Consider the following 19,428-nt stretch of genomic DNA (forward strand, 5'->3'; position numbering starts at 1 on the left):
TCGTCCAACCATTCACGAGAGGCCAAAATGAATAAATTGAATACATAACTATTTTGCTCCGGTGTCAGAGCATTCGTCCAACCATTCACGAGAGGCCAAAATGAATAAATTGAATACATAACTATTTTGCTCCGGTGTCAGAGCATTCGTCCAACCATTCACGAGAGGCCAAAATGAATAAATTGAATACATAACTATTTTGCTCCGGTGTCAGAGCATTCGTCCAACCATTCACGAGAGGCCAAAATGAATAAATTGAATACATAACTATTTTGCTCCGGTGTCAGAGCATTCGTCCAACCATTCACGAGAGGCCAAAATGAATAAATTGAATACATAACTATTTTGCTCCGGTGTCAGAGCATTCGTCCAACCATTCACGAGAGGCCAAAATGAATAAATTGAATACATAACTATTTTGCTTCAGTGTCAGAGCATTCGTCCAACCATTCACGAGAGGCCAAAATGAATAAATTGAATACATAACTATTTTGCTCCGGTGTCAGAGCATTCGTCCAACCATTCACGAGAGGCCAAAATGAATAAATTGAATACATAACTATTTTGCTCCGGTGTCAGAGCATTAGTCCAACCAATAGCTCACACAGGGCCTGTTTGTTTCCCACAGATACGAATCGTGATCAGTGATCCAACGTCAGTTGACTGACACCAGAACCCACCTAATAGATAGCGTGAACCAGCTTTGGGAGCACTATGGAGATCCCAATCAGTGTGAAACAAACAGGTCCCAAACTTCAAGAATCTGCATAGGCAGATTTTGCAAGGACGTCCCAATCCTGAATTCTGAGCCAAGAGCTTTGATACTTCTTTCTGCATATGCCAAACAGCTGCTTGTGGAAGAGTGCCTCAGGTCAAGGTGAGTCAAGAGTTCCAGAAGTTTCTAGTTTGGGCCATTAGCAAAGATTCTGCCGAGTTTGAAATTAATTATCCTCCAACATTTCAAAAGTTGATAACATGCCACTTTTTCCCTTTAAAAAATGGGTTTCACACTGTTTTGAAGAATTACCCAGTATAAGCTTAAACTCACAGGTAATTTTAGCAATAATGATTTGGCGTATGAAAGAGAAGTTACGCCATTTCTCCATTTATTTTGTTTGGTCCTTTAATCAAGGAGGGGGCGATGGCTTATGACTTACAGCTTAGACAAGTTCGAGTTTTCAAGCCGAGCAAATTTGTGAGTTTGGGCACACTGTGAGCTCGCCTCTTACCTCTATATTGGCCGACGCAGACTTGCCATGGGTTGATTTGCGAACAGAATTTACCCGTCCCTGAAATTGTGTGGATAGAGTAGGAGGGTGGGGGTGGGGTGGGGTTTGGAGTCAGACAGGGGAAAAGAGGAGGGATGCATCCAGCCAAGTGGTAGGTCAGCATGGCAAAGATGACAGCAGGTGAGGGAAGGGGAGTTGAGATGAGAGAAAAAAGATAAGCAGGTTAGAAGGGAATGGGGAGAGAAAGATGGTAAGTAGGGCAGATGTTGGATGTGGAGAAAAAGGAGGTTAATTTGAGAGTTGATGTTGGGTAGGGAAGAAGGGATAAATACAGAACATTTTGGGGTGGGGGACACGGTTGAGTTACAAAGACAAAGATGGGGAGGGGAACAGAATGGACGAAAAAGGGTTGGCGAAAATGGAGCACATGTAGACAAGGGCAGTCAGCCAGGTTGGTGGAGGGCCAAAGTAGAAGGAAAGGTGGGGCATGAGGAATTCATGGGAGGGAGGGTACATGCAGATGGGAAAGGTGATTAAAAAAGAGCGTGAGGGGTGGGATGTTGTACGATGCGGTTTGCAAGAAGAGATTTGGTAGTGATAGGAAGGGAAGAGGGGAGAGAAAGAGAAAAAAGAAAAATGTGACATTCATGAGCATGGTGGAAGAAACTCAAGATGATCTGAACTAGAAATATCTTCAGTTGAGTGAGATGCAAGACACAGTTTAGATCACTAAGTTGTGGTGTAAGGTTGACGTAAGCAAAAGAAAAACCAGTTTGCGGCTGCTTCTAAATCAGAACTCAAAACTCACTGTCGTTAGGAGATCACACATGGGAATGGTTTGGATATACATGCAACAGGCGAAAAAAGAGGTTGATATGGTCTTGGAGGAAAGCATGCCCCATCAGCAATTTCTTGGAGCAGGAGAAGCATGCCAACATTAAGTAGTGTGCAGTAAATGATGCATGCCAAGAAGACGGCCACAATGGCAAGATGGCAGGTATGCACAATCTAACACAAAAATTTGCTGCAAGTTTCAAGAAAAAAGCGTAAGACTGTTACCGCAGGATTCCCCCAAAAGGCATTTACACTGGTGCACTCAAGAACAATGTAGAGCATCGACAGACAATATGAACCGCAAGAGAGACAGATTCGTGCAGATGTATTCAAACAAGCCATGACGCATCAAATTTTGCTCCAGGATAAATGAAACGAAATGTATTGGCTTTGGTGTGGAATTAGTTGGAAGTCAAAATGTATGTGGAGAACCTTCTGCCTTTGGCCTGTGTACCACTTTCAACCACCTGTGCTAACTGTCATCATCTTTCCTTTCCCCGGTTTATGTGAGTTACTCGAGACACATATCTGGCCTTACATACCAACATTTTTGCACAAGTGAATGCTTCACCTAAACTGACCTCTTGTCGGGTCAGAGTGTTTAATAATCATCAACTTCTGACAATGCATGTGAGCCCTTGAGGATGATGTCTGCCCACTAGCTTAGAACACACCCATGTACGGTACATTTGAGGGAAAAAAATGCCCCAGCGGAAGGGAGTCAAACAAACACGGATAAAAAGAGGCAGACAGGGACGAGGAACACTCACCAGTACGGCAGGGCAGATGGCGGTAGGCGGTAAGATGTGATCTCGGAACTCGCCCATGTTGCATTCTGGTTTTACCAATGATGCACACTTATTGTGCAACTAGATTTATCAAAAGAGAAAACAATACACAAGCACAAAAATGAGATGAAGGATGCAGGCACAGTTACGTTAGGCTGGGTTGACGGGGGTTTGCCAACTCAGTTGACTCAGAAGATTTTCTACTCATGACAGATCTGAGACTGGATGTAAAGCATGTGACGTGGATATGGTGAATGAATATGAGCAACCACTGCGTTGCTAGTAGCAATAATATCCTGTATGGCTAGCCAGGTTCCTGCACTGCTTTATGTACACGTAGCACATAGTTCTGATAACCTTTTCTCCACTGGAACAAGCACAAAAACTAAGGGCCTTTAAAGGGGTGGGGCATTACGTAGCAGCAGAAATTTCTTGGTTACAGTTTAACCACTTTGTGCCGGGGTTTCCGGTACCGGAGACCTTAGGTTTATGCACAAAGCTGTGGTGCCCCAAAATCCGACAAAAGAGCAGGGCCTTGTAACAAATGACCATACTCGGAACAAAAGACCAGGCTGCTGGGGATTGCCAACATTTTTTCAGTTGTCAATAGCAGAGGTAATCCGTCATTGTTTTGAAACAGTATACCACTATTTGTGGCATTCAGTGCGAGTGGATTACGACCGGGGACAAAAGTGCTCCAGCACCCCAGTGATGAGTCACTGTACGCTAATCTGGTCCACATTTGAAAAGACGCCAGCAGCGTACTGGGCCAGTTTCGGGAGCAAAAGAAAATTACGTAACGCCGCACAATCTGGGCTCTCTTTACAAGGCGGCAGGCTTGGCTGAAATACTCCGGCGTCAATAGATGTTGCCTGTCAGATATGAATTTTTAAAGAATTTTGAAGACGGAAAAACTTGAAAATCCCCCTGAAACTCATCAGCAACTTCAATTTAGACCCCGCAGCATATGGTAAAGGGATAACTGCCCACAGGTAACAGTACTAGCATTTTTAGTGTCAAGAATTATGTTTTTGACGAAAGTGAGTAACACGAACGAGCCATTCAAAAAACCTTATCTGGATAACCTGTTACTTTTCCATGTTTTAGTTTGTAACCACAGAATAACTTTTCTTTAACTTTTGTTACTTGTGTTGCTTTAACATTTTTTGCAATCCACTGAACAGTTCAGCCAGTGGGTTGCATGTATTTGACCAAGTGGAGGAACAAACCAGCAATAATAGATGCTGTGCACGGCAGCCATGTTTACGGTAAGAGCTTTTGTTCCACAGTGATACACAAGTAGACCTTTTGTACTATCCCTCCATAACAAAAGCAGTTACCGCAAAGATGGCTGCCGTGCACAAACTCTATAATGACAGTAATATGTTCAAGACTTGATTCACCAGTTCAGCAACTGTGTTTCACTACAATGCCATTTGGCTGGTTTCAGACTCACCCTGATCTTACACCAACGACAGTGAAGACCTGTCACTCCATAACTCTTGATGGACTTCTTGCAGCGGTCACACTTGCCATGACAGTTACCTTCAACCCAGTGATGGTTCATTACCTGTAAGAAAAACCAGAAATCATTTTTTTTAAAAGCATTTCATCATTTGACAAAGAACACATACATACATACATACAAAATAACTACAAACAGTGTGGAGTTCACACAGCTAAATTTCTTCTTTGGCAATGGAAAATACATCTAGTTATCACAGGAGGTGTACATGTACATGTCTATGGTTTTAGATTAACGGGGGTGCCCCTCAAAATTGCTCTTGGAAGGGTAAACCCGACATTATCACCAGCATAGAAAACAGTATCGGGGTAAGAATTTGATATGTTGTTTTGTCAGTTCTAGAATCTCATCTTAATCAGTTCACACCTGGTAAGTGGAGGTTTTGGAAAACAAGCCAGTTCTCAAAGAGCTCGGTGTCAGCTTTCGTGTGAAGTCAAAATTAAATTAAATTGAATGCCAAAATGTTCACCCAGTGGAAAGTTGCAGAGATTGTGCTAAGTGTCACAGGCAACTGGAGGTGCATAAACTGTCCCATTCATGCATGAGAACTTATGATTCTTGAGGCTCCAAAGTGCCAAAATTGTTCAGCAGATATCTAGCGCCCTCACTGGTGGGTGTAGAGTCCATAAACCAATGAAAGTAATCATCGAGGCAGATATACTTTGACCAATGGAAGCAATGATCTTTGTCCCATTTCAATACGGTGGCAAGTCTGAAATTGGAACGACTGGGAGCACTTGCCGAGAAAAATATTGCCAACAGGGTGGAAGATCACTTGTCTTCCTTAAAAAAAACCCACAACTTTACAACATGCACACAGTTAACAAGGGGGGAAAAAAACGGCAAACAACCATCAAGGCACAAAACTTTTAACACCGTGACAGATTCACTTGTACATCACACACTGACGCTAATTGGCAAATGACAGGTTGGTTCAAACATGACCAGCATGCCTCATCAAATAATGCGCCCAGACAAGCTGTCACATAAATCTGCCATCATGACAAACAATGCATGCAGGCATTTCCCTTGGCACGATATCAATGTTAATAGCCATGATATAAAACCTGATGTGCCCAACAGTGAGAAAGTCCCACCAACTTTCAAATCACCTGACTTGCAAGAGAAATAAGTTTAACATTATCACCATACACCACATAGAACAGCATCGACTGTGAACAGTTCAAAACAAGAAGGGCGAACACTATATGAAAGTCAAAGCAGCACGTGATCAAAAGCAGATTACTGAACATTAAAAAATGCTGTTTTCAACTGAACAGCCCACTTATTAATCTTTATAAAAGTCACCACTTCAAAATAATAGCAGACAGAACTATCAACTTTCACAAGAAAACTGGTCACTATAGTGACCAATTGTTTTGGAAACAGTGCACTGAAATGTGGCTCCCAGTATATGGATAGAAAGTGCTACAACAATGTAAACAATTCTTTCACTGCTGCATTAAGCCCCTTCAGTACCCTACAAAACTCTGGATATCTCTGGCTGTCTGCTTTGCAGAGGATGCGGAGGTGCATGAGACGACTTAGGATATCCTAGCTTTGAAACTGAAAGGGTTTACAGCAGTGCTAGCAATCACAGAGGAAAAGGCGGATAAAAATCTGAAGGTGAAAACCTACCGGCACATCCCCCCAAACCTCAGCATCCCGTTTGGACAGGCATTGTCGTGCAGTTGCGGTCAGTAAGTTTGATAAGAAGGGTAGCAATGTTAGTACACAAATGACAATATCAATGTCCTGTCTAAACCTAAAGTGATTAAGAATTCCTAATCATGAGGGTATAAAACAGTGATAACTATTAACCACTTGCCACCGGGGATTTCGGTTTCGGACATGTATTCTTTATACGCGTGGCCAGGGTCTCCGAAATCGGACAAAGGGAACTGAGCCTTGTAACAAAAGACTGTACTCGTAACAAAGACCAAGCTGCTGGGATTTACCAACATTTTTTCACTCTCAATAGTGGAGATAATCCAACCTTGTTTTGAAACAGTATACCACGGTTTAGGGCATTCAGCGCGAGCGATTACCGCCGGGGACAAAAGCGCTCCACCACTGTAGCCATGAGCCACACAGTACAGCTGCACATTGATCTAGCCCCGAACGAAAAGAGGTCAGCAGCGCACTGTGCTAGTTTCGTGAAAAAAAGAAAATTATGTAACATTGCACAATCTGGGCTCTTTTTACAAGGCAGCAGGCCTGGCTGAAATACTCCAGCATCAACAGATGTTGTCTGTCAGATTAGAGTAGAAACCAGACAGTCCTTTGTGTGGGTGTGAGTGTCCAGTAAATGAAGATATGAATTTTTAAGGAATTTTGAACACAGAAAAAAATGATAATTATCCCGTCCCAGCATCATCAGCATTCCTAAATGCCCCCAGCGCAAAAGTGGTTAAATAAGGAATTGATTGTACAATAATTCTCTGAATCATTGATTGCATCAGAAACGCCAACTGAGACTTCGATGGAGTGCAGCTGAGAGAGTGATAACACCTACAATTTTGATGTTGTGTGTTCGAATCCCCAGGTTTCAAGTTTGGATTATAGGTTTACCACCACCAAGTTGTCTTACCCAGATTTAATCTCAGAAGGTTTTCATTCAACTACAAGCTTCGTCTTTTCTTTCCTTTTTCTGTCCAGGACAGTTTCTGTATACTGTATTTGACTTTTTCCCCCTGATACTTAGGGGGTTCATTGTAGGCCCACATTTTAGAGAGCAGCTGAGCAAGCTGCCAACATTTCTGTTTCCCTTTAAAAATACAGGATACCAGTCAAAGAGTAATGGTTACATTGTTTATGACTGACTCCTGGTCATGGGTGATTTTTTTTCTCATCTCGGCAAGAAGTGTTTGCTTACTACTGGGAATTTGGCTTACTTTTTGAGTCAATTGCCTCTAGATGTAGAACTGGTCAATTCAGACCTACCAGTACAGTGGATATATCTATGCATTTCCTATTTAGTAAGGTAATAACAGCAATTTGGGAATGCTGCAGCCAGTGTCTGAATAGATAATGAAGTTGAGCTTTTTGATGTTATAGAATAAATGGCAAAATGAAACGGGGAAGGGATGAAAAGGTTTCAAAGTTTTGATTTTCCCAACTAAAGCAGACAAAACAAAATGCATGAAATGGTATCAAGAGATAAGTTCGTTTTCTCCCTTTTTTCTGGGGGCAGGCTGGTTCCAAATGTACAGCTGGACTTGGTCTGAAATGGTCCATCCTTTAAAATGAGAATGAGCACAATGGCATTCATAGAAACAGGCATTTCAACTACACACTTGCAGGCCCACAGCACTTACATAAAGGAAGGCTGTGCTGAAAATGAATACAAATTTTCTAGATTTTTCTAGAAAGAACCATCGGGGTTCTTGGCAAGAGTGAGGCTAGGGGATCATCCGAGATTATTTAAAACAAATCCACATGAACTGCAGCAAATTTATTGGTAAAAATACCACAAGCATATAAGAAACAAAAAGCTTCATTCTATAATAATGCAATGCCATGCATGTAAAGTGTTTTACTTGAATTAATTCAGGATACTAAGAAGAGATAGGGAGAAACAGATAATTTAGAATATTCCTTGTGAGTAATTCTAGATATCTGGACAGTGTGGACTTTGACAGTTTGAGCATCAGTTTTAGAGATGAACAGTCGATGATTTGAAACTTACATTTGATGTTCGTTTAGACTTGACATAGGTGCTAATACAGCTGGCAGGAGCTCTCTGAACACAGCGTTCATGCACCGTGTATCTACAGACTGTGAGAGGAAGAATTCAATACAAGATGAAACAAAGCTATGAGTCTCAACAAAGGAAGACTAAAACGCAAAACAATTTCGGGTCCAAGTGCTAGAGTTCCATTACTCAACCCTTTTGAGGTTATTAGTGCTATCTTTACTGGATCCAAGTGCTAGAGTTCCATCAATCAACACTTTTGAGGTTATTAGTGCTATCTTTACTGGATCCAAGTGCTAGAGTTCCATCAATCAACACTTTTGAGGTTATTAGTGCTATCTTTACTGGATCCAAGTGCTAGAGTTCCATCAATCAACACTTTTGAGGTTATTAGTGCTATCTTTACTGGATCCAAGTGCTAGAGTTCCATCAATCAACACTTTGAGGTTATTAGTGCTATCTTTACTGGATCCAAGTGCTAGAGTTCCATCAATCAACACTTTTGAGGTTATTAGTGCTATCTTTACTGGATCCAAGTGCTAGAGTTCCATCAATCAACACTTTTGAGGTTATTAGTGCTATCTTTACTGGATCCAAGTGCTAGAGTTTTTCTGAGTTACTGTACAGCAGAGAACATTGCTGGCAAATTTTCCTGCCAAGTAAAAATCAGCTAGTAACCCTCACAAGCAATATACAATCACATGTCACTTCAGCCGGTAACCTGTTCTGGCTAGGTGAATATTGTCTAGTTTCGGCTACATTCTGCACTGCTCTAAGAGATTTGAACTCCTCCCCCCGTATGTTGACTCCAATCCACAACCAAGACTGATCAGTGCAATCTCCAAATGAGGATGGATGGCTGACCATTACTCACAGGTACAGGTGAGGCCTTGTTTGCCAAGTCCCACCAGCATGTTGAGGCAAAGGTTGCAGTAGGCCGGCTTGCTGAAGTGCTTCAACCGCCATACGTGGTTCCCATCGTCTTTTACATTCTTTGTAGAAAAGACAAGACAGAAAAGATAATGTAACTCTCAAGAACAGATAAATTCACCAAGTGAGATATTACCTTCACATATTAACAGTAACTATTTCACCTGCAAGAATTCTGCTTGCACATAAATAAAACTGTTCAAGTGAATTATCCTTAGATCAGAGTGAAGTGTAACTGATCATTTCATGTCCTTTTGAAAAATGTATCTGTTTTCTATTCTCACACAAAATCGTGTTTTTAAGGCTTTGTATGAGGATATCTTCAAAGAGGGAAAAGTTTGAGGAAGCACAGTGTGAAATCCCCAGCTCTACAAGAAAAAAAGGGTCAGATAACTTGAGGCATTGGCGTGTGACATTTCAGTTAGCTGCTCTTACCTGCGGTCAGTTTTCCTCCTGAGGATAGTCACAGCACACAAAATTCTAAGGACCATGCTCACAGAAATATCTAGCTTTTAAAATGTTCGGTTCTAACTCTATCTCCAGCTGATGTGTAACAAAATTTTCCCCAAATATGTCAATGACTTTGTCCATTTCTATGCAACAGTGATAAAGGTTTAGACTTTGATGACATTCCATTCTTCAGAATTCTTCCTAAAACCTGGAAGGAAAAAATGACAAACAAAAACGTGCAAGGATGCTCTGTATAACCATTTTAAATATTTCTAGGTTTTATTTCATTCAAGATGCACAAAATACACACACGGAAAATTTGTAGATTTGACTTACTGTATCTAGACCTAGCAGAACAAGCAGAGGTATTGTGGTCATTCCCCCCCGGATCCACTCCTCCAGAGACACAGTGCCGTCCGAATCGTAGTCTATCTCGATCATCATGTCTTGGAGAATCTAGGAGATAGAGAGTAAAGACAGTGAGATGACTATCCCAACAGAGAGTTGAAGGCTCAGGGATGTAACAATTACCTGATCAGAAGATGTGCAAGGAGAGAAAAAGACACTGGGGGTGTGCATCACAACACGGTACCAGACTGCTGATGCCAGGAACTAGTTCCCAATCATGGGACCAGGTACTTACAGCAACATGTACCTTCCGGAATTACTAAGGAACTCTTCAGACAATGAAAAATAAAAGTTTTAACAGGTTCTTGTGTGGACTTTTTACATGTTTTCAATAGATTACAGCTAATGCTATGTGCAAAGGCTGTTGATGTGCATTGCAGATAAGACAGAACTGACTTCGGAAAACAAAGTTTTATGCAGTCTTTTTTATTTCTCCTTTCTTCAAATTTTGTGGTTGGTTTTCTTTTACGGATACCCTTGGTTCCCACGTTGTACCTGGTTCAAGTGCTTTCTGTAAATTTACACCACAAGATACTGCAGGTGGTTGAATGGGTGACAACAGTATTGGATCCAGGCAAGCAACCCACCACCCCATCCTTAACTCTCAACAACCATTCTGGCTACTTTCTCAGGAATCCAGTCCCAAAAAGTCCATGTTAAAACAAAAAACCTAATGACGTGTGACTTACTGGTCTTAGTTCGGTGACATCCCAGCCGAGGTATTCTGCAACGTGCATCATCTGGTTTACTATACAGTCCAACTCCTGCCATGCCAATGGACAGAAAAGAGAAAACACAACTTAAAACAAAGCAACTGTAGTTCCCTCTACCTGGCATAAATTTGACGGGGTCGTAATGTCGCGGCCTCACTTAAGTTTTGGTCTGATTTCTTTCTGTTGACAGACAACAATTTATGTTTTAGCACAGTTTTTTCTGTTTGTCTGATTACAACCTCTACTAAAACATTATGACCAAATAACATCAAAACATGCATTTTATGTATGAGATGTGATCTGAAAAACCTTACAATTTGGTGTTTCTATGGACAGAAGTAGATGCATTGAGAAATTATCTAGTATATAAAAGCTAAATAACTTTTGATGTGGTGGATGTAAGGTCCATTGATAGTATATTTTATCCCATTATTGATACGTAGGAAATCCACTATCAAGTATAACTGATGTATCAATCATCCCTCATGTTCAACACAACACCTGAATACAGGACCTGATATCAAGCAAGCCAGGGTGAGTACAAGTGGCGTATCATCAGCTAGGGGTTTGATATGCCAACTGAGTGTGTGTCATTAATCCAAAAATATAAATATAGGCACTGGCTTGAATGCTGCTTCCTGCAAAACCATTTTTCAGAATTCTTAGAAACTGGAAAACAAGTACTCCATGTTTCAACATTAGAATGACAGCATTCGTTACACGCCGGAAGACTCCGGTGTCAGTGTTGATAGGATATTAATGTTCTTCACCAACTTACCCAAATAAAAGCACATTTCTTGGAATCTATATGAACTACCACTACAAACTAAGCTGAGATGGGGACTGCAATACAGAACTCCAAACAGCCAAGTAATTGTTGAACCAATTATGTTTCAGATTTTCCACAAGATTAGATGTCAAATTCCAATGGGACGGTGATTACTAAGAGCACAAGATGTCGTCGTTTGACATTTTGCAATATTTCTGATATTTGGCATACGATGTCTCTGTGAGGTGTATTTCATTTTACAGTGGATGTCACAACTAGGTTAAAATAGACACAGATTTTGTTGTCGATCAGGTGCCCTTCTGATATTTTTCGATATCATTTCCAACATTGACTTTTTTTATAATTCTATATGACAATACTTTGACACCAGCTGTATCAATGCTGAAGAAATATCGATTTTATTGACAGACCCTTGCCAGTCGTTGAATAAAATCAATACTAGTTCTGGAAATAGATGAGTTTACATGACTGAGAAAAAATTACCCTCCATTCAGACTGGCATACTGGAGTCACATCAAACCAATGAGCGACTTGAGTTGATCTTAACAGATTTTAGTTTTCGACAGGTGTACTCAATTCAATCTACAAGCAGTGCTGGAGATTAAAATTCATACATGTAATCATTTCGATCCTTGTTCTGTTATTTCTTTCTACAATATTTGTAAACATCTGGACATTACCTGACTTTTAATTCTGGCAAAGGAAAAACAAGGCCATATTGATAAAATAATATGTATCGCAGATACTATTTTTGTCTAAATATGGACATTAAATGAACTTGAAAGCCAACATGTAAAACCACAGCCATATTGATGAAATGACACTTGCATTGTGGATAATTTTTCAAAAACACATGGACAAGAAATTGTCCGTAAATTTCTGTCAGTGTAACATATAGAATTTCAATGAAAACCAAATGATTACATCATCCTCATCATTTGCAATGCTCGCCCATGTTTGCCTTGACACCGAGAGCTCCACATCTGCAAGTGGACTGTGGGATTCATAGTGTCTTACGTAAGTTTATATTGCGTTTGTCTCCCAAAATGAGCAAAATGAAATCAAACTGTTCCAGAATCATTCTAAACCACTGTGACAGTCAATCTTTGGACGTAGTGAGTAAAGAATCACTCCTAATTGCTTCATGCGTCAAACAAATCTCAGGAATAATTTAGTTGATGGCACAATTCTGCTATGACAGTCTGAACTAGGCATTTATTTATTAGAAAAAATGGCAGAGAAAAAGATGCATGTCAGCAACAGTCAACGATCATTTTCACTTTATTTTTGTTTTTTACTTTGCCCTTCTTTGACCTGACAACAGTTTTGACCAGAGCAGGCATGCAACTTGGACTTTGATAAAAATGAGGAAATTCCAATCTTGACAAGACTTTGTACAATGTTTTTCAATTTTCAATGGCATGAGTGTGTAGTGAAAAATGAGGAAATCAGCTGATCCGAAAAAAAGTTGCATGCCTGTTAGAGTTGTTCATACTTCAACTTCACTACACATGCACTAATTGAGTACCACACCAACTGCTGGTCCTTGATGACTGAATGGACCATGGAGGATAATCCAGTTTTTTTTTAGTTGTGTGGTTCTAAGAAGAACCAGTTGGTTTTACTTGACATGTTTAACAGAGTTAAACCAACTGGTTGTTCTTTGAACCACACACCTTACAGAAGAACTTAGCTTCTGTAGTGTTACCACAAAGCCAAGAACACTATTCCAATGTTATCCTCACACAAAGCTCTCCCTATTAAACACTGTGACATGCTTTTCTTCTGCAATGATTGGTGCAAACATGCATGGACCTTTTGTTCCCAGTAGTCTTATTCATCAGGAATCACAAAATGGCATCACTTACACTACTGTCAAGAATTCCATTGTCGTCTGTGTCGTAAAGTCGGAACATAACTGAAACAAAAGATACATCAACTAAATATGAGCACAATACCACATTTAGGAGTACACATGTACATTTCTGTTGATGCAAATCAGCCCACTTTTCCTTCATAATTCTACATTATTTCAAAGTAGGTCATCCATGATTTCAGCTGGAAGGCAAACAACCAATATTTTTTTGCTTTATCAGCCCCAGCATACAGGCAACAGACATTATGGTCTTTGCCTCAGTGCCCTAGAGGTCTCTCACCAAAAAAAACCTCTCAAATAGGGAAAGTTGCTCTGAATTTCTCTTTTCAAGGAAGAATCTGGGTCATCCACATAACACTGAAATGCTGACAGTACATGTGGTGAATTTGGCATTAGGCATATGAGCATATTGGCGACACTGGTATGATATAACTCCATATGTAACTCTGTCAACCAAGGTGAGAGAGAAAGAAAAAACAAATTATTCAAATATTTATGGAGTAAGGTTGCAAAAGATGACCTTTTGTGACCTTTGAAAATGTGACTGCATGTAAATGCTTACAACTATGGTAGAAACCCCACCCCAAAAAAACCAATGGCAAATCCAAAATTAATTGGTAGAGTCCACATCTGTCAACCACCAAAGGACAATGATGATATGTAATTAAGGTTGATGAGACTGGCATAGGAAGTATCCCAAGAATCTGGGCAAACACATGCTCAATCACGTTAGCGTAACCTTGTGGCCGCAGCTCTTGGCCACAAATTGACAGCTTAATCGGGATTTATGGAGCCTTGCTCTGACAGGGTGCGGACGGACAGATAGTGCGTGTCACATGGTCCACTGCTCATTAACGATGGCAAGGTATGTAGGTGGGAGGAACATGAAACGTGCTTGGCAAGAGGTAAAATTGTATTACGCACCAACTACATGTAAATAAATCTCGAATGTTTTTATTGTGAGATTGATTTTTTATCATACTATGCCTGGTACGGAACAAAGAGAAAACTATATTAGGACACCAAAGAGGAAAAGCCTGCATGCCAGTTACATGTGAGGAGTGTGGCCCTTACAAGTTGACTGAAAAAAAGGTACCAGTCTGTGATTTCAACTCTTACGCTGCATCCAAATCTGTTGTCTAGAGCTAGGTCTAGGTCTTCGCTCCATTGGAAATGCGTGGAGACGTGTAGACAATAGACCTAGCCGGAGCTCAGGGAGCCCACTTTGGACACAGCCTTAGACCATGCCAGGTAACACACCATCAACACCAGACAGCTGAAAACAATTTTGACTCAACGTGAGTAGTTATAATTTCACTGGCTGGACAAGGGCAATTGTGGCACACTGTCTTTAGACCTGTAAGCAGGAAAATAAATGGTCATGCCACAGCACTGCTTCATTGAACCTCACACTTAGAAATGTTGCCTTCTTAGCAAAAACATGGAACACTTCTAGTGAGTGTTCAATGGGTCACTTAGAGTGCACCCAACTTTTGCTTGAAATCATTGACGCAGTAAAACACGGGAAAACAGCAGGGAACCAACTAGCATGATGTGGCATTTCTGCTGGTAACCTGTTTCAAGGTAATATGTGGAAACTGGGAGGCTGAAAATCTCCCCCAACCACATTTGCACTGGACTGAAAACTGTTCAAGGTTACGACATGCATGAGCGATTGTTACCATTCCATTATAGTAATTCTCCTGGGTATCCACACGTGGATTACTCAAGGCCTGTGGAAAGTTCAAACTTCCAATCGCAGTGATATTGACTTAGTCTAACATTGGATTTCAAAAATGGGAAATGCAGCAGATATGCACTGGCCCAACGGCCTGGACTAGCACTGTAAGTTTTACTTTCCCACAGCTGTCCACATCACAGGACTTAATTTTCAGCAACATATAGCTGACAAAGACCAAGCTGACCCTAAAAAACCTATCTTGAGGGTTTGGCTATCTTGACTCCAGAGGGAGAAGTCTTCCAATGCTGTCCACACAGGCATGGGCAATACGGACAGAATTTAGAGTCCAAATTTCAAATTACACTTGTCTGGCAGTGTTTTTATGGTGTTGGAAGTGAGCAGCCCTAGATGTCCTATGCATGTTATAAGGTTCAAAGAAAGTTTCATCGTGTCACTGCAGAGTGTTGGGTCGAGGACAGTTTTTAAAACAAAAACTGGTATTGCAGTGATGAGTTAGAGAAAACTAGTAGGAAAATACCATTGCAGTTTCAGAGTTAAGAGTGTTGGGCCATGTTACACTATTCTTCTCACAAGAGGCGGGGTTCTCAAAGTTCTAAGTCCCCATCATTATACTAGATGTTTATAACGCATTTAACCCCTGAGTTTCTATGGCAAATCCCCACACAGAGAGTTACTCTGCTATCTGAAAAAACAAAATCAGGTGTATGGGAACTAGAGATGCCTTTTGAGAAAAACTAACCAGCTTAGCCTACCCTGCAAAGGACAAATAACCTTAATGGCCTTGGCTGGCACCAAAACAGAGCAGAAGGGGAAATAGGGGGGATCCCGCCATCCTGTTACAATCGATGGCCGTGGGCGCCGGCTTTTAGAATTCCAGCACCTGTCATGTGGCGGAAACCAGAATGGTGATCAAAATCCGTGGTCGTGATTGCATAATTGCCGCCTGCCAATTCTGGGCTCGGGATCTGGGAGGGGAGCAGGTGCAATGGGGAAGGCATTCTTTCATTGGCGGCTGATAACAAATTTGGATGACAATTTCCCTTCCAGGCTTCGGGTGCCCATGTATCGGTGTGCAAAGGAAAGATGTACATCTGCATCTACTGTCTAGGTGAGCACTGATAGGAATACACCAGACACACCTACGGGCAATGATCTAAAATTAAAAGAACCAATGTACATGTACATGCAGGATACAGATGCCCTCATACACAGGAAGAATTGTAAGTCTATAGAGTACCGTCAAGTGTGACATCATTTGAACCAGGAAGTGTAGTGTAAACCAATGGAGTATCTGTGCATGTCGGTTCATGCGCTGGTTCTCGTGCTAATGCCTTTTGCATACATAATTGTGCAGATGACGTATTCACTGTGGTACTCTTCAGACCAGTGAACAGGGAAGTAAGGCTTTGCAGGATGTGCCACAGCTCTTACCAAACCCACTCCCTGTCAAAAGCTCCATGTTTGGTCTGAACACAATACAAATTTGAACACTTCCACAGCAATAATGACCAAACCAATCAAAACAAGGTATTACTGACAGAGGCAGTGATAGGTGGGTGTATGGGGGTACTTCAGGAGGTAAAATAGAATCCCGAATGTTTACTTTAACCCTAACACTCCTCAGTCCTCCAACAGGTGAGGGATTGAGGAGTGTTAGGGTTAATGTGAAGTTAACACACAACAGTAGAGAAAGCCTCAAACTGGCTATGAAAAGTGCAGACTACAAATTTTCCTGGACTGTCAATGTCAACAACACTTCTGGTAACACTGACAAATTCTTTCCACACCAGTACATTATCCTGAACCAGCCAACTCCAACAAGCTTAAGCATTATCCAGTTCCCTCATTGAATTCCCTTGCCCTAATCACATCTTGTAAATATGTATGTGTCCTTATCCCCACTATCACAATTCTGAAACAAAAATTCAAAATGTAGAACATCTGAGCTGCAATTTTTACACTCACATTCTAGCTTGTCCTCGGGTTTCCCACCCTCTAGGAGAGACAGGTAGCAGACGATGTCTTTCATGTACACCACCTGGTTCTCCACATTGGGGTAGTTGGTCCCTCCTGTTCCCATGGTGACCTGAATGTTCCCATCCTCCTGGCCCCTGCTCCTGGTCCTCCCCCTCTTCTTCCGCTTCTTCCGAATGGACAGCAAAAACCGGCTTCTTCTGTTGAACTCCTTGTCTGCAGGGGGGTGGGGGGACATTATAGGTTGTGACACAGATTTGTGACGTGGTCAGTGTAAATTGATGCCCTCAAATGAGATGGGTAGTCAAGGTGTAAAGAATCAATTTAGAAAACTGCAGTTTCTTTCGTTGTTGGGCATTCAAGGCCACTTCACACCACGGTGAGAAACCGAACACAACTGCCAATTTGGGATGCTAGATCAAATATTCCCACTGTGAATTTGCAAGAGTTGAACACATTTTATCTCAAGCAGACTTCATTGCAAATGTTGCTTGACATCATGTTCGCTTCACTTTTGCATTCGTCCAAAGTATGACAGCTTGACCTTTAACAAAAATGAACTGGTTAGACACACTTGACTGGATTCATTTACAGAACGTGAGGAGACTGTTGCCTTAAAATGTCATTTGTTTACAAGTGGACTTTTCGTAAAAACTACTGGCTGGTTTCAAAATCCACAAAGATCTTGTGTGGACAATAAACGAGTGGGGGCAGCTAGAAGAGAAGTGGGTAGAGTTGTAGTCAATCTATTACAAGTCATCAAAAGATGCAAGTTTAGTCTCAACTCAGGTGTTATGCTTATCAAATGAATTGTGATGAAGGATATTCCTGTCACAGTTCATCCTATTAACTGTGACTCCACTTTTTTATTTGACGTGTCTTGGGTATAAATCTAGATATCAGAGAGCTCTCGTGCATTCCAGCCTGTAACAAATCTTTCCAAATAGGTCACTTGGGAGACATTTTATGGTCATTTTTTCCACATTAGGAGACATCGGTCATTAGGGAGACAATTTCAATGTCTCCCTAATGCTCCAACTACCGAAAGGAGAAAAAATTTTACCATCCAAATTTTGAGAGATGATAGGTTAGGGTCTAAAAGGAAAACATGCAAAGTTTGGTTAAGATCGGATTAAGGAATATTGAATTATGGGACGGTAAAGTTTGAAATATTTTGTGCACTTTCCTATGGAAATGCCTCCCAAGAGACCCATTTTCGGTAATGAAAATTATTAATGTGATACATAATCCTCCCAGTTGCTTCATATTTGTAAAAAAATTGAGCTGAGAGCAATTTAAATGAGCATTGAGGGTATGAGGATTTTGTGGAAAAAAGAAGTTGTACAATGAACTTATGCTGCTTATCCCTCCTTTTCAGATAATATATGATCCTTTCCAGATGTGCATTGTAATCTATCAAATCTCTTATCAAAACCAACGAGGGTAGGTGACGTGGGTACCAAGTGCACATCACACATGAAACTGACTGGTTATCTTATTTCCCTCCTTTTCCAAATCAGATCTGATCCGCCGCGACGCGCACTGGAGATTGATACTCAGAATGTTTTACTCAATGAGGACAGAAAAGTTGAAAACAGTGTGGAACGCCAAGATCGTGCCTTTCTTTTTGCGGTCGTTGACCGTTGCCTCTGCATCGCTCTTGGGACTCTCAGCCTGTGCCTGCAGAGCCTGGGTTGTGGAATGACTTGAAGGTGTGCCGTTAGAGGCGTTAGATTTCTTGGAGGAGCTGCGAGATTGGGCAGGGCTTGCATTGTCTCCTGCTCCTAATAGATAAGAAAAAGTCATCAGATTATGACACAGAAGTAACGACAATTATGCAAAAAAAAAATGTACAAGTGTATTGCAGCCAGCTTGGACAATTCAGACGTGACAAACATATTGTGATCCCAAAATAACATACAAATATAATAATGCCAACCACTATAAAAAAAAAATGAAACTGTTTTTGTAATGTGATGCCAGCTATGAACTGAAACTGAAAGCATAATTCTAGTGACAGCATACTATTGCAAACTTCACTTTCTGAAATTTTGAGCAAAGTAAATATTTCAAATTTACACAATGATTGTCTAGTTTGATTAGTGATTAACTTTTTTATCAAAATATGTAAAATTATACAGTAATTCTACATCTACATGTATAGTTAAGAAATATAAACAGATTCATAACATAAAAACCAGAACATACATTAGGCAAGCAAAAATGGAACAATACGGCATGCGCATAACTGACCACAACTGAGCCTAACATTAATCCCATGCATTGCAACATGCACTGTGAATGGGTACACATGTATGTTAACTTGACCATTTTAAATGCAAAACAGCCATAATGCACAACACGGACGACGACATCTGGAAATCATTCAATACATTTCCTTTTTTTCAAATATGTAATTACAGCCACAGCTGTCATGAGATTTTGGCAAACATGAAAGGCAAAGCGATTGTGCCTCCAGTACGCCCATGTTGCATTAAAAATGACATCATAATAG

General features: G+C 40.8%; 1 protein-coding gene across 8 annotated transcripts in view; it reads right to left on the reverse strand.

Annotated features, from left to right (window-relative positions):
• dgkb (diacylglycerol kinase beta) overlaps window positions 1-19,428 on the reverse strand; it is a 159,280-nt gene that overhangs the window by 17,562 nt on the left and 122,290 nt on the right. For 6 of the 8 annotated variants that reach the window (XM_087140234.1, XM_087140232.1, XM_087140235.1 and 3 more), the window contains 11 exons: window positions 18,533-18,697; window positions 16,905-17,129; window positions 13,230-13,279; window positions 10,548-10,622; window positions 9,787-9,906; window positions 8,945-9,062; window positions 8,065-8,153; window positions 6,015-6,074; window positions 4,308-4,421; window positions 2,834-2,932; window positions 1,230-1,289 (listed from right to left, as the gene is read on the reverse strand). In XM_087140234.1, the coding sequence (XP_086996360.1) occupies window positions 1,230-1,289; window positions 2,834-2,932; window positions 4,308-4,421; window positions 6,015-6,074; window positions 8,065-8,153; window positions 8,945-9,062; window positions 9,787-9,906; window positions 10,548-10,622; window positions 13,230-13,279; window positions 16,905-17,129; window positions 18,533-18,697 (1,175 nt within the window). The remainder of the gene's footprint in view (window positions 1-1,229; window positions 1,290-2,833; window positions 2,933-4,307; window positions 4,422-6,014; window positions 6,075-8,064; window positions 8,154-8,944; window positions 9,063-9,786; window positions 9,907-10,547; window positions 10,623-13,229; window positions 13,280-16,904; window positions 17,130-18,532; window positions 18,698-19,428) is intronic. The other 2 variants (XM_087140230.1, XM_087140229.1) reach the window with 2 other exon arrangements.

This window comes from Acanthaster planci, linkage group LG08 (genome assembly GCF_054643075.1).
Source record: "Acanthaster planci isolate LZ-2023a linkage group LG08, COTS_SCS, whole genome shotgun sequence".
Classification (NCBI taxonomy): Eukaryota; Metazoa; Echinodermata; class Asteroidea; order Valvatida; family Acanthasteridae; genus Acanthaster; species Acanthaster planci.